A 13,399-nucleotide genomic window follows, 5' to 3' on the forward strand; every position below is an offset into this window, starting at 1 on the left:
TAAACTAATTTGATGATAAGTAAAAGGTGCTTACTAATTTCATGCATGAATTTGTCATTGCCTAACATAAAAATAGACTACAAAGTATTTATTAGCCACATGCTTTATTTAATAAGGGGTTTGTTTCATTTCTATTGTAGTATTAATGTGTTCCAAATGATTACCTCTGACTTCTTCCTTCAAGTATTTTAGAAACTTTAGGAAGGTATCATCACGATATACCTCTGTATTTGCTACCTCCTCAGGCTTGACTGAGTTATAAGTGACACAATCATTGGTATCCCATCTGTTTTAGGTGTTACTTTACTGATTGGTCTTGGATTCAATATCATTGTACCTGGATGAAAACTTGATTGTATGGTCATTGACTTTACTTCAGAGTCCTTGATAGCAACCTCAGGCAACTTGACTGGTTTTAGTGAATCTTCCGCGATCTTCAGTTTTTCACTGCTCATTTCATCACTTCTTTTCGCTTTGCTCTCACTCCCTGTATTTTCTTTGAATTCACTCCTTACTCTGCTACTTCCACTTTCTCTGTTACTTCGACTGCTCATTCTTTCCCCTTAGGCTTGTTAGTAATTTTTGTAATAGGTGCCTCCTCATGGATATTGAGATGCTTCATTATCTGAGAGAGCATATGTTGTTGGTACAATAACATATCTTAGGTAGTGGTGGGTGACACATCTACCTTATTATCAATCACCTCCAGTTTTTCTTTTAATTCAAAATTTTTCAAGTTTTAGATCTTTAACAGTGGTTTCCAGAGATTCCAACTTCTCATGGAGCTTGTTGGAGGATTCTGCAGATATGAAGAGTTTCTTAAGTCCATCAACTTGAATTTCAGACATCTGACAGAGAGGTACTTCAGTTGGTAGCATATTTGCATACTGATTTTTTCAGAGTACTTCACATTTGACATTTACACACAAGACTTACTCAAAAGCTTGGAAAAAGATTCATTATATTGTGTGTAATGTATGTTCATGTTTTCCAGAGTACCTCCCAAAGTCATGATTCGTCTTTTAATTTCTTCTCCTTCATAGCATGAGTCAGCTTTGGTGGATAATCTTCAAAATATTTCTTGACTTTACTGACATCAACAATTTTGTCGTTCTTCAAATTTTGTAGCTCTACTTCAATTCCTCTCCCTAGAAGATTTAGGCATTTTAGGTTAAGCTTTATTGATTCATTCAATGCATGTGTGTTGCAAATTATTTTTATACATAGTGTTTTATTAGCAATTCACAAAATTTTATATTTTGATTTATGAAATCAACATATATAATTAATTTTCATATATTTCTTAAATTACATTATTGTATTTTTATATGTTATTTCATATTTATTTTAGACTCAAAAGTTTTCACCTATTTTTAAATATTTTTAATTTTCACAATATCTTTGACTATAATATAACTTTTTGTGTTTAGGTTTATTTTATTATTAAACCTTGTTAAATTGATATTATTGATCCTTAAATGAATCTAAAGGTCTGAAATTATAATCCGAACTTCTAACAGATTTCCGATAATCCGAAATACTAACATATTTGGATATGAATTATCTTATTAAAAATACGAAAGCGATGCGATCCGAATTCGATACAACAAATTTTAATGGATATGGATATAAATTTAGTCAAATTCGATATAAATCCGACCAGTTGACAAGCTTATTCAGGATAAATCAGCATGCGAAAATTTAATAACAAATTAAATATTACATACTATTCTTTTTATATAAAATTCTAAAGTGTGCATAGCATCTCCAATGATGACAGCTAGAACGGTTAGCTAAAACATGTTTTAACTAAAATTTTATTGAACCTATAAGCATGTGAGCTATAATCATTAGTTATATTGATAATATTATTATTTTCATTAATTTCAACTATAGAATTAAAAATAAATTTAAGTAATTTTGTTTTATATTAGTGGAAATAAAATATTATATTTAATAAAAAGATATTTAATGATAATATTGTAACATTTTTATATTTATGTCGATTTTTTAAAGTAAACTTTAGAAAATAAAAATGTATAATTATTATGAACATTACTTACATAAAATATATGACTAAAACATATTTTTGATATTAAGTTTTATATAAATTTAGTTAACATTAAATAACTTTTGAACATTACTTACATATAATATATGACTAAAACATATCTTTTATATTAAGTTTTTTATAAATTTAGTTAACATTAAATAACATTTTTACACTTAATATTACTTAACATTATTATTTTACAAATAAAAATATAAATAGTACATGTATATATAATAATGATGAAAATATATACCTAATTTGTATTTTATAATATTATATATTTAAAAGTACCTTAAAAATTTTAAGTTAAATATTAAAAAAGATTGAAGATAGTATGTTACATAATATAAATAACTAAGAATAAAATTTAGATGAGGTAGATCAGGGTTAATGCTAGAACATTTTAAGGGGTTAATTATTAAATAGGTTTGCATCCAAATATATCAAGTGAGTCACTATTTATAAAACTAACTAAAATGAGTTACTTATTTGAAAATTTATATAAAAAATATCACTCTATCATTTGTCGAAATTTTTAACAGTATTATATATTGAATTTCACACATTTATGAATGACATTACATCCAAATGAAAGGTTCTGAGTTATATTATTTTAAATAATATTGTTAGATTTTTAAAATTTTACCAACTATTTGTTTTTAATTTTTTGATTGTTTCATTTGATTTAAATAAAAATAAATAGTAGATAAATTTTTAAAAATCTAAAAATATTATCTAAAATACTAGAACTCGGAATTTTTCATTTGGATGTAATATCATTCATAAAAAATGTGAGAAACTTAATATATAATAATTTTAAGAATTTTGAGAGTGATATTTTTTATACAAATTTTTAAATGAGTTAGTCATTTGAGTCAATTTTGTAATTAGTAACTCAAGTTGTATATTTAGATTTCTTAATTAGAATTAGATTCTATTTTTTTGATACATTTATAGTGATATACTTAATAATTAACCCATATTTTAAGAGGGGAGCTGACTTAGAATAATATAGATAATGATAAAAGAATTAAGAAATGTGGTGTGAATATCTTTAGTTTGATTTTTTTTATATGTTAGGTATAACCTAACAAGTGCATAGCTTTTGAGACGTTCTAATAGTAGGAGCAATGAATGAGAATGATCCAAAAAAACACTTGTCTGTCCAATGTCCACATGATCACATTTTCAACTTCTATGCTTCATCTATAAATCACAAATATTTACTATTAGTAATCATCGATCAACACTCATCACATCCGTTGATCACTACTCCCAGGTTGCAGGTCCAACCAGCACATGCAAAGTTTTTGTCTAATCTGATTGTGGCCCAATGCCCAATAACAATGTGACATTTAATCATTAAATTTATAATTGCAAAAGTTGGAATGAGTCTTGGCATCAACTGAATAATCAAAAGTTGAGTCTTGCCAATGATCTCTCATGGCTTGATTCAGCTCTCGGACGAAACCTGAAGTTTTCTTCACACAGTTCACCAGCATTTCTGTCACCATGTCAGCTTCCGGTGAATTTTTGCTTGAATTTATAAATTCAGGCTGGGAATTCCAACTGATTATGTACTCAATCATGCCATTTGTAAGTGGTTTTGGGACGGTTCCATGTCCGTCCCATAACCAAACACGAGCCATGCCACGTTGTATGGCTGATACAATGTCATGATTAAAATTCTTATGTTCCATAATAGAAGGATTCAAGTGGAGAACATACTCATTGTTGGCTCTTGATTCCACAATGATATTAGTCGACATGTTATGAACATTCGCTAACCGCAGAATGACATGGTTGACTTGTTTCTTGAAAAAACCACTTCGATGTTCATGATCACTAGGGTAGAGAATGTTCTCAACAAATTTACTAGCGCCGAAAACTATACGTGTGGCTTTGTCGTCAGAGATATAGAAATGAGAAAATCGTTTTCCAGCGAACGAGTCGCCAGCGTCGTTGATGACAGTAATGGCAAAGCCTTTAGAAGCTTCATAGTTTGCCCATAAAGAAATTGTTCTAATGAGAATAATGCAAACAAATCGGTATACGATATCGGAGCTAGATGTGATCACGGCCTTGATGCAGTGACCAGCAGGTTTACGCACGGATTGGACAGGAGAAGAGGTGGATGGTAGTAAGAGGGGTTCAGAGAGGAAGGCCTGGTGGTGTTTGTGTTGCCATTCCATTTAGAAGTGAGTTGTAATGACAATAGGATGCCGACAGAGTGTGTGATGATACATGTTGCGAATGCATGTATTTTTTAATTTATTTTCAAGGGGGTTCAACATTTGTTTGGTTCATAAATTTGCAAGTGGACACTACTGATTTATTAGGGTGTGTTGGCAATATTATCGGGTAATTGTCTGATCCGGGTTGGCATACAAATTTAGTGGCCCGAATTTGAAACAATTTTTGTTAGGCAGAGTGACAAATAAGAAATTAATATAATTTTCCGGCCAATTATTTCTGTTTACGTATAGAGTAGATTCTCGATAAATAAATATTCGATAAACGAATAATTTCATCAAACGAATAACTTTTTTCTGATCTTAATATAATACAGACAATGTATTTGTAATTCAGTAAATAAATAAAAAATTTAATCCCGAATGTATTCATTTATTGAGTTTTAACTATATTTCTATTAGCTTTTAAAGGTATTTGTGATATATATTAATTCTGAATATTTATTTTTAAATAAAAATATTGAAGTACATGAAAAACAAGTAGTTAATTTATTTAGAGACTAAAAGATTACTCCTCTTTCCCAACAGTTCTATACGTTCACTATTTGCGAGGTTTTCATAAGATATAGTTTTATAATGTTTTTCAAAAAAAAATTAGTAAAAATTTAAACATAAAATTTTATTCAAAAAAATATTATAGAGTTATGTTTTAAACAAGTATTGAAAAGTCTGTCAAAAAATTATATATAGAATTCAATGAAACAGCCTAGTAATACATAATTTCTTGACAAAACAACTTCAATACTGTGCCTAAAGGAGTACTACATAATTTTTTGACCTATATCAAAGACTCAAAAGAATTTGTTAATTTTTGACACCCTCCCTACGCCTTATCTTACCCCTCAGGTGTCAATTTTTATAGGATAAAAATTGAAGGGAAAAAAGTGAGCGCATAATTTTTAGGATAAGATTTGGCTAAAAATTGATGAAATGGAGAATAATATTTTCTTCATAAGCACAGATATTTGAAATTTAGTTAGGAGCGGTGTTCTAAAATTCGGGAATACTACTCAAACTCGGACCTATTTATGATTTGATTTTGGTGTACTCGGTCAAAACTTGTTTTTTTACTTGACTCGGGTAAAACTCGGATTATTTGAAATAAATTCGGTTTTAAAAGAAAAAATTTGTAAATAGAAAATAATGTTCCCAAAAAACTCATAACTTGGTACTAGTTTCTAAAAAATAAATACAACTTTTAAATATTTTTAATGTTAAAATGATTGTAAATGGCTATAGTCAAAATAAGAAAAAAAATTTAATTATATTGCATATCATTTATGCAATATTATAAATTAAATTCATACTAAACTAAAAGTTATCGGTCATTTAAAATTTTGAGTTTTATATCGATTACTATTTTGAGATACTTAAAAACATAATTAATTATCTTGTATTTCATTTATTTATATAATATTTAAAGTTTTTAAATAAATATTAAAACTAAAATTAATATTTTATTATCCAAATTTTTAACTGAGTACTCTTTACTAGTACTCCCAAAGTACCCATTACTCCATTTTTTACCTAGTGGAACCGAGTACCTATTTTTATCCATAAGAATAAAATGATGAAAAGAATGAATTTTTTAAGCGTTTAGTTATTGATGCTTCAAATTCTATTTATCTCCTTAAATTTTTATCCACCATAATAACTGAACACAATATTTATGCTATTGAGAAGTACTTGTCATGGAATAGTATGATGTGTTGGTATGTCTGAATTCCAGAACGGGGATATGGAATCGAACATTGGATTTATTTTAGTTCAGTGCTGGAGCCAGGAGGCCCGCTGATTGTACATTAGTGACCTTATTGAATGTTGCTTCTTGCTCAACATTTCTTTGTTTAGGTCAGTGGATTCTTGTACATCACAAAGATTGGTACTGAACAATCGATATGTACTGCAAGTGCGCAGGCATTGATATGGCGCTGGTAGTTTCCCGATGAGGAAGTTAGAGTTTTTTCTAGGATGGTGTCTTAAAATATTAAATCAGATTATTTTATGTCACTCAAGTGTTCTTACAGCCTATGATCATTTGGGTACGGATAGTAAAACCAATTATTAGTTGTAGTCCAGAATGTTTTGCTAATTATAAAACTTAAGTACAATTAACCATTCAATGGCAAAAACATATTATTTTGAACCACTAATTAAGCCCTACGGTTGCATAGTTGATCTACTAGCCTGAGCACAACTTCATTATATAAGCTGGAGAACAACAGAAAGTATGCGTTGCAGGCTTTGACCCCTCACCCCAGATGGAGTACATTTTATCAGGGAGGTTTCTTTCTACTTGCAGAAGGCAGGGAGGGCTAGCAGTCTAGAACTATAATTTTGCTTGGCTTGAAAATCATTTAGGATGCCAACATTAAGTTGTTTGCAATGTTATATAATATATGTATTTGTTGGGAAAGACGATTGTCATGAAACAAATATTTGTTGAGAGTTAGGCAGATGGAAGTTTATTGTTCCAGAATTTAAAAAAAAAACTACAATAATTGAAAAGAAATTGATGTTACTTAACCTTCTCCTAATCTCATGTAATTTTATATTTACTAGTTCCCTACTTAAACAGACTTTACAACAGTGATGCCTTGCTGTAAATTTGAGTTGCTGGTTGACAGATGGCTGGTAGTGCAGATCTTACTATAGTGTGCAAAGGTGCTATGAACCACTCTAACCCAGAGCCTGACAAGGGCACAGATCACAGGTCTGGAAATGAAGTTGATGCATCAAGAAGGCCTCGTGGCAGGCCTACTGGCTCTAAAAACAAGCCAAAACCGCCCATAATCCTGACCAGAGACAGTGCAAATGCGCTCCGTGCACAAGCTATGGAAGTGAGTCCGGGTTGTGATGTAACTGAAAGCTTAACTACCTTTTCCAGGAGAAAACAACGAGGCATTTCCGTGCTTAGTGCCACAGGCTTTGTAACTGATGTTACACTACGCCAACCAGGCTCATCAGGTGCCATTTTAACCCTCCATGGAAGGTTTGAAATTCTGTCACTCTTGGGATCAATCTTGCCACCACCAGCCCCACCAGGGCTCACTATATACTTAGCTGGGGCACAGGGGCAGGTAGTAGGTGGTGGCGTAGTTGGTGCACTTATTGCATCTGGTCCTGTGGTGATTATGGCTGCAACTTTCATGAATGCCACTTTCGATAGGTTGCCCCTGGAAGAGCATGAAGTAGCAGAGAGTCATCTCCAGCATTACCAAAATGGCCGTCAGGCACAGCAACAACAGCATCACCACATCGATATCTCTGAAATTTATGGGATGCCACAGAATGTGCTAAGTAATGGTACTTCCTTGCCCCCAGAGATATACACATGGACACCAGGCCGTCAGACACTTTCCAAGACTTAAATTGGCGCTACTTGTTGCCGAATAATATTCAGTTTATTTAACTCAAGTGGAGTAAGAGATGCAAATCACTGTTTTAATTTCGTAAAATTTCTGATTCTTGTTTTTTTTTTGTTTAGTCAAATTGTATGGTCATAAACTTTTTATGATATTAGTTTCTTCATATAAGCTGGCTGTGATCTTCCTGGTCTGTTGATGTTTGCTGAATGTGAAGATCAATTTTCTCCAATAAATGTTAAATCTTATATGCATTTTAAACCTTCAAATTTAATAGAATCTTCTTAATTAGCGGTTTGTTTTAACAATGTAATTAACATCATTGAAAGACTGGGTAAATAGGGATCTCTTTATTCATTTGATTTCATGTGGTATACAAGAAGTACACATATAAAATCAAACTACGGTACATATGCAACGTTGATCCTCCAGCTGCTTCTCCTTACATATCAGCCGCGCTTTAGTTTACGCTGCAGAATCAAACAACAAAAGAAGAACATGGTTACACACAGTTTGTGTTAATTTATTATTTATAAAAACACAGTCCCCTTCACTTTAAACACAAAACAATATACAAACTTACGTATTGCAGTTGATGTTAGGATTAGTAGGGAAGGAGACTCGAAGTCCACATCTCTGAGGGATAGCAGCAATAGAGGAAAGCTGGATGCCACGGACTGAAGAAGCAGTTCGCTTAAGACAATTGCACAATGTTCTTCTATCTTGTGTTGTTCGAGCTTGTGCATAAATTGATCTAACTGCGTTGCAACATCCAACAGATGGCCGGATAAATGCACCTCTCGCGTATGGGCTGCACTGTACTATGGAAGGACCTATGGATGAGCAAGTCAGGGCCTCCCCTTGTTCCACCATCAGATTAACCACCAGGGCCGACACCACAATAAAGCAGACGATTCTTGAATATTTCGCCATTTTTCAAGTATGAAAATATTCTGTGTTTGTACTATAGGTATAAATATTTAAGTGGTGTATATAATGTTGAGGATGCATATGTAACTAGATCTCGCCAGTCTTTATAGGCAGATTTGAGAAATATTTAATAATTTTTTAGGAGACATCAAACGTGTCTGAAATGAAAATTTCAATCTGGTTCATCTACAGATAAAATCATTTCAAATACGTTTCTCCTTGTTCAAACGGTCAATATGAGAACAGGATGGTTACTAGATAGGCTTTGATCATGTTTCTATTTTGAGGTAAAAGAAGTCAATGTGAGGCGGAAGAATTAGTTGCAGGTGAATCGGTTTTTGGTTGAGCAGTTGACATTATTTGATTGATGAGGTCTGGAGTTTCAGTTCTGACTTCTGATTGTATACTATGTCTAAAAACACTGCCAACTTACAGCAGAATAGCTTGCCACTTTCGATATGCTGCCCTTCAAAGATCATGAAGTAGCAGAGAATACTAATCACCAGCATTACCAAAATGGCAGTCACGCACAGCAAAATATCATCATCGCATCCGTATATCTGAAATTTATGGGATGCCAATGGTACTTCCTTGCCCCCGAGATATAGACATGGATGCCGGACCGTCAGACACTTTCCAAACTAAAATTGCTGCTACACTTGAACCTCCATTAATTAATAACCGATAAAATAATAACCTCGTAAACATAATTTTCCGTTACGGTCCCAACACGGATAAATGTATTTTTACTCCCGATAAAATAATAAAATCTCTGAAGTAATATTTTTTCTCGTCCCAAAACTATTATTTTTAAAAGGTTTAACTGTATTTGTTGCTAAATAATATTTTATTTATTTCACTTAGGTCGACTTAGAGATGCAAATCACTGTTTTAATTTGGTAAAATTTCTGATTTTTATTTGTTTTGGGAGTCAAAATGTATGGTTTTCAAGTTTTTATGATATTTTTTTCTTGTATAAGCTTGCTGTGATCTTCCTGGTCCGACGATGTTTGCTGAATGGGAAGATCAATTTCATTCAATAAATTTTAATCGTAAATGTAATTTAACCCTTCAAAATTCGAATTCATTAAACTGTTTCCAAATTTCAAACATATTTTTCGCCTCTGAAATATGTCCTTTGTACGTAGCGGCCCCATTTTCGATGAACTAATGCCTAATTTTTATATAGTCCGTAACTCGTAAGCAACTCTTTACACTTATTCTCCCTTTAAAAACTTCCCACCAATCTTTCATCTCAATTAACTTGTCTATTTATCTGGTTCATTACATGCATGTATTTCTTCAGTTCTTAAAGTTTTGAAACCCAAAACAATGGAGGCTTGTTATTGTTACTGCAAAAAGAGTGCAATTTTGATAAATTCCTGGATGGACCTAAATACGGGAAGGATTTTTTTAGATGCTCTTTTTACATAGCATTGAATCCTCACATTATCCATCTTAAATTTTTAGAAAATTCTGGAAAAACAAATATCATTACAAAAATGCAGGAAAGTAGTACCAAGGTTGTAATTCCCATCTTTGATCCTTTAGAACAACTACAACGGTGGGTGTCAAGAGTTACAACGGTGGGTACTTGACACTATTACTAGCACTCAATTGAAGTGTTGGAATGTTATTGGAGTGCTTAATATCATGTAGTTTTTAGAATTCGATTAATAATTAAATAATAATAAAAAGTATTAAAATTAGACGAGGACTATGATTTAAAATTGAAGTAGACTAATGAGCCTAAAATTTGGATCAGATTCTAAAATGGATAACTTGTAGGTTAAGATATAGGACTTTGTATTGTTATAAATACACCATGTTCGTCTTCCTCGCCTTAATTATTAAAATTCGTAGGGCTTTCAGGCACAAAAATCAGCAGTATTGTAAAATTCATAGAAAATTCATCTTAAGTCGGAATTCAGTGATCCTGGACTTTTCAGAAATATCTTTTCGTTCTCTACAATTTTTGTATTTTGTATTTTTCAAGAAAATGTCATTTAGAGGGTCAAAAAGGACAATTTCATATCTGATCAGGTTTTGAGATAAGTTTTCGATGATCTTACTACTATTTTCAAAATTGTGTGTTATGTGTATATATTTAATTATCAAAATATGGGTTAAGTGATGATATATTTGGAAGTATTATATGTTACAATATATGTATTGTTGTGTATATGTGTGGTGTCAAGACAATAATTTTAAATCTCTGATTTATACCATGGTTTGTGAAAATATCGAATAAGAATTTAGGACCGCAGTCACCGGATTGTAGTGACAGTTTTCAGAAAATTTAGGACCGTTATCACCGGTTTTTAGTGGTCGTGGCATGGATTATGGATTTTGAATTATTGTTATTTATGTGCTATGTGTATCGAATAAGAATATGAAAGTGTATCGAAAGTGTTTGTTTCGTATGGCGTATATCGTATCGTATAGATTACCGTATTTTGTTATATGTGTTCATGTTACTTGGCCTACTAGTTGGATCGATTGGTTTCTTTCGGGACCGTATAACTCATTACTTACAATTTCAGATTTCGTCGTCGATTTCGAATTGGATAACATTCAAGTTCGAGGACTTAGCTGCGGTTTTGTAATAGTCACCATTGTAATAGACTTTTTGATTAATAAGTTGGATTTTGTATTAGTTTTGATTTAGATATAGTTGTCCGGAAGTGCGGGATGTTACAAGTGCAAAATGAGTTGGCATGGGGTGCCAATTTGGGGTGCCAAAAGTTGCATCCCATAAAATAGGTTTCAACTTCTTTTATGGTCCCAATAATTAATAAATAATTATATTCCTACTATATTTATATTTTACATTTATTTTGTTAAGTTTTTGAAGTTGGCATTCAAGAATGCCAACCATTAGAATGTTTTGTGAAAAAAGAGTGTTAAGACTGATGTGAAAGAGAAAAAATATTAAAAATAATATTTTTAATTACGTAATAAAGTTCACATCCTTTCATAAATGCCAATCATTGAAGATGCTCTTATGTCACTTCGTTCAGAAGGTATAACCAAGTGTTGTTAAGAAAGGTTAAAAAGTTAGAAGGTGCTAAGAAGAAAATTAAAGGAAAGATTATTTGAATTGTTGTTTCTAATGATAAATATTAGAGATATTTACAAAACGAATCTCCTGATTTGATCCAATTGCACTTTTTTATTTATACTTCATATAACTGTATTTTGCATCCTTTTATTATTTTTGGCGCGATGAATTGTATACTTTTCGTTAAATTTATTAAAACTCTCGAGGGTATTTTTGTAAATTAAAATATTTAATTATATTTAGTTTTTTATTTAAGTTTTTTGACCTTCTAAACAATACTTTTCGAAAAAAAATTAAAGAACGAAAGTTGTAAAAAATGAAAAGATGTTTTTAAAACAATAACATTTAAAATTTTAACGAAACTAAAATTAAATAAAATCAATATTTAATGAATTTATCAAAAAAACTATAAAAAATACAATTTTGAACCTTATTATTTCGGAAAGATCTTTTCGTTCTCTACAACTTTAATTCTAAATTTTTTCGAAAAGTATTGTTTAGAGGGTCAAAAGATTTAAATAAGATCCAATTATAATTAAATATATTAATTTCCGAAAATATCTTTGAGAATTTCAACAAATTTAACGAAAAAAGCGCAATTTGTCGCGCCGAAAATAGTAAAGAATGCTAAATGCAACTAAATAAAGTATAGGTAAAGAAGTGTAATTGGGCCAAAATATGAGATGCGGTTTGCAAATAACTCTATTTTTAAGGGGGTTGACCTCAAATGTCACTATTTGACTGAGAATGGCCTCAATGTTACTTTGAGAAATATAGCCCCAAATGTCACTTTAAAACGGAGTTTCGGTTGAAATTTTTGTTATTAATAAAAAATGCAATTTTGTCTGACATTTTTTTTATTTTTTATTTTTTAAATCAAAAAACGCAATTTGAAATGAAGTTATTCAAAGCAAAAACATAATTTAAAATTGTGTTTATAGTTTTGGGTTAATTATCAAGTAGGTCACTTATTGCGTCCAAATGTATCAAATGAGTCACTGTTTACAAAACGGGCTCAAATTAGTCACTCATTTGAAAATTTATATAAAAAATATCACTCTATCGTTAGTCGAAATTCTTAAAAGTATTATATATTGAGTTCCACACATTTTTTATGAATTATATTACATCCAAATGAAAGGTTCTGAATTCTACTATTTTATATATTATTGTTAGATTTTTAAAATTTTATCAACTAATTATTTGTAATTTTTTGATTATTTTATTTGATTTAAATAAAAATAAATAGTAGATAAATTTTTAAAAATCTAAAATTATTATTTAAAATTTTAGAACTCAGAATCTTTCATTTGGATGTAATATCATTCATAAAAAATCCGTGAAACTCAATATACAGTACTTTTAAGAATTTCGACTAACGATGGGGTGATATTTTTTATAGATATTTTCAAATGAATGACCCGTTTGAGTCCGTTTTGTAATCAGTGACTCACTTGATATATTTGGACGGAGTAAGTGATCTAGTTGATAATTAACCCTTATAGTTTTAGCGCAATATGCATTGCCGTTTTCCACTTTTTTTACTTTTTTTTTTACCCAAAATACTCAATAATATTATGTTTTCAAGCTCGAAATTTTATTCTAAGAGGTGTTTTATTCGTACTTTATTCATACATATAAATAATTTAATATTTTTAAAACCCAAATTGAGAATTAGTGAACCCTGAAATATTAAAAACGGTTAATAATTAGACGTCAGTTCCTAAGGTTTACGGTC

The 13,399-nt window shown here is 30.8% G+C and overlaps 2 protein-coding genes across 2 annotated transcripts; one reads left to right on the forward strand and one right to left on the reverse strand.

Annotated features, from left to right (window-relative positions):
• Positions 1–3,408: 3,408 nt before the first annotated feature.
• LOC141719719 (uncharacterized) lies at positions 3,409–4,245 on the reverse strand. Its single transcript, XM_074522092.1, has one exon. It carries the CDS (start codon positions 4,243–4,245, stop codon positions 3,409–3,411), a length of 837 nt encoding a protein of 278 aa, XP_074378193.1.
• A 2,641-nt stretch (positions 4,246–6,886) lies between these two features.
• On the forward strand, positions 6,887–7,949 carry LOC141721075 (AT-hook motif nuclear-localized protein 16). Its single transcript, XM_074523817.1, has one exon. The coding sequence runs from the start codon at positions 6,933–6,935 to the stop codon at positions 7,674–7,676; it is 744 nt and encodes a 247-aa protein (XP_074379918.1). The 5' UTR covers positions 6,887–6,932; the 3' UTR covers positions 7,677–7,949.
• The last annotated feature ends 5,450 nt before the right edge of the window (positions 7,950–13,399 follow it).

Source organism: Apium graveolens, chromosome 4 (genome assembly GCF_009905375.1).
Source record: "Apium graveolens cultivar Ventura chromosome 4, ASM990537v1, whole genome shotgun sequence".
Classification (NCBI taxonomy): domain Eukaryota; kingdom Viridiplantae; phylum Streptophyta; class Magnoliopsida; order Apiales; family Apiaceae; genus Apium; species Apium graveolens.

Bases quoted from the DNA above. Each gene is read 5' to 3' on its own strand.
- LOC141719719 (XM_074522092.1), bottom strand. From the start codon at position 4,245: ATGGAATGGCAACACAAACACCACCAGGCCTTCCTCTCTGAACCCCTC.
- LOC141721075 (XM_074523817.1), top strand. From the start codon at position 6,933: ATGGCTGGTAGTGCAGATCTTACTATAGTGTGCAAAGGTGCTATGAAC.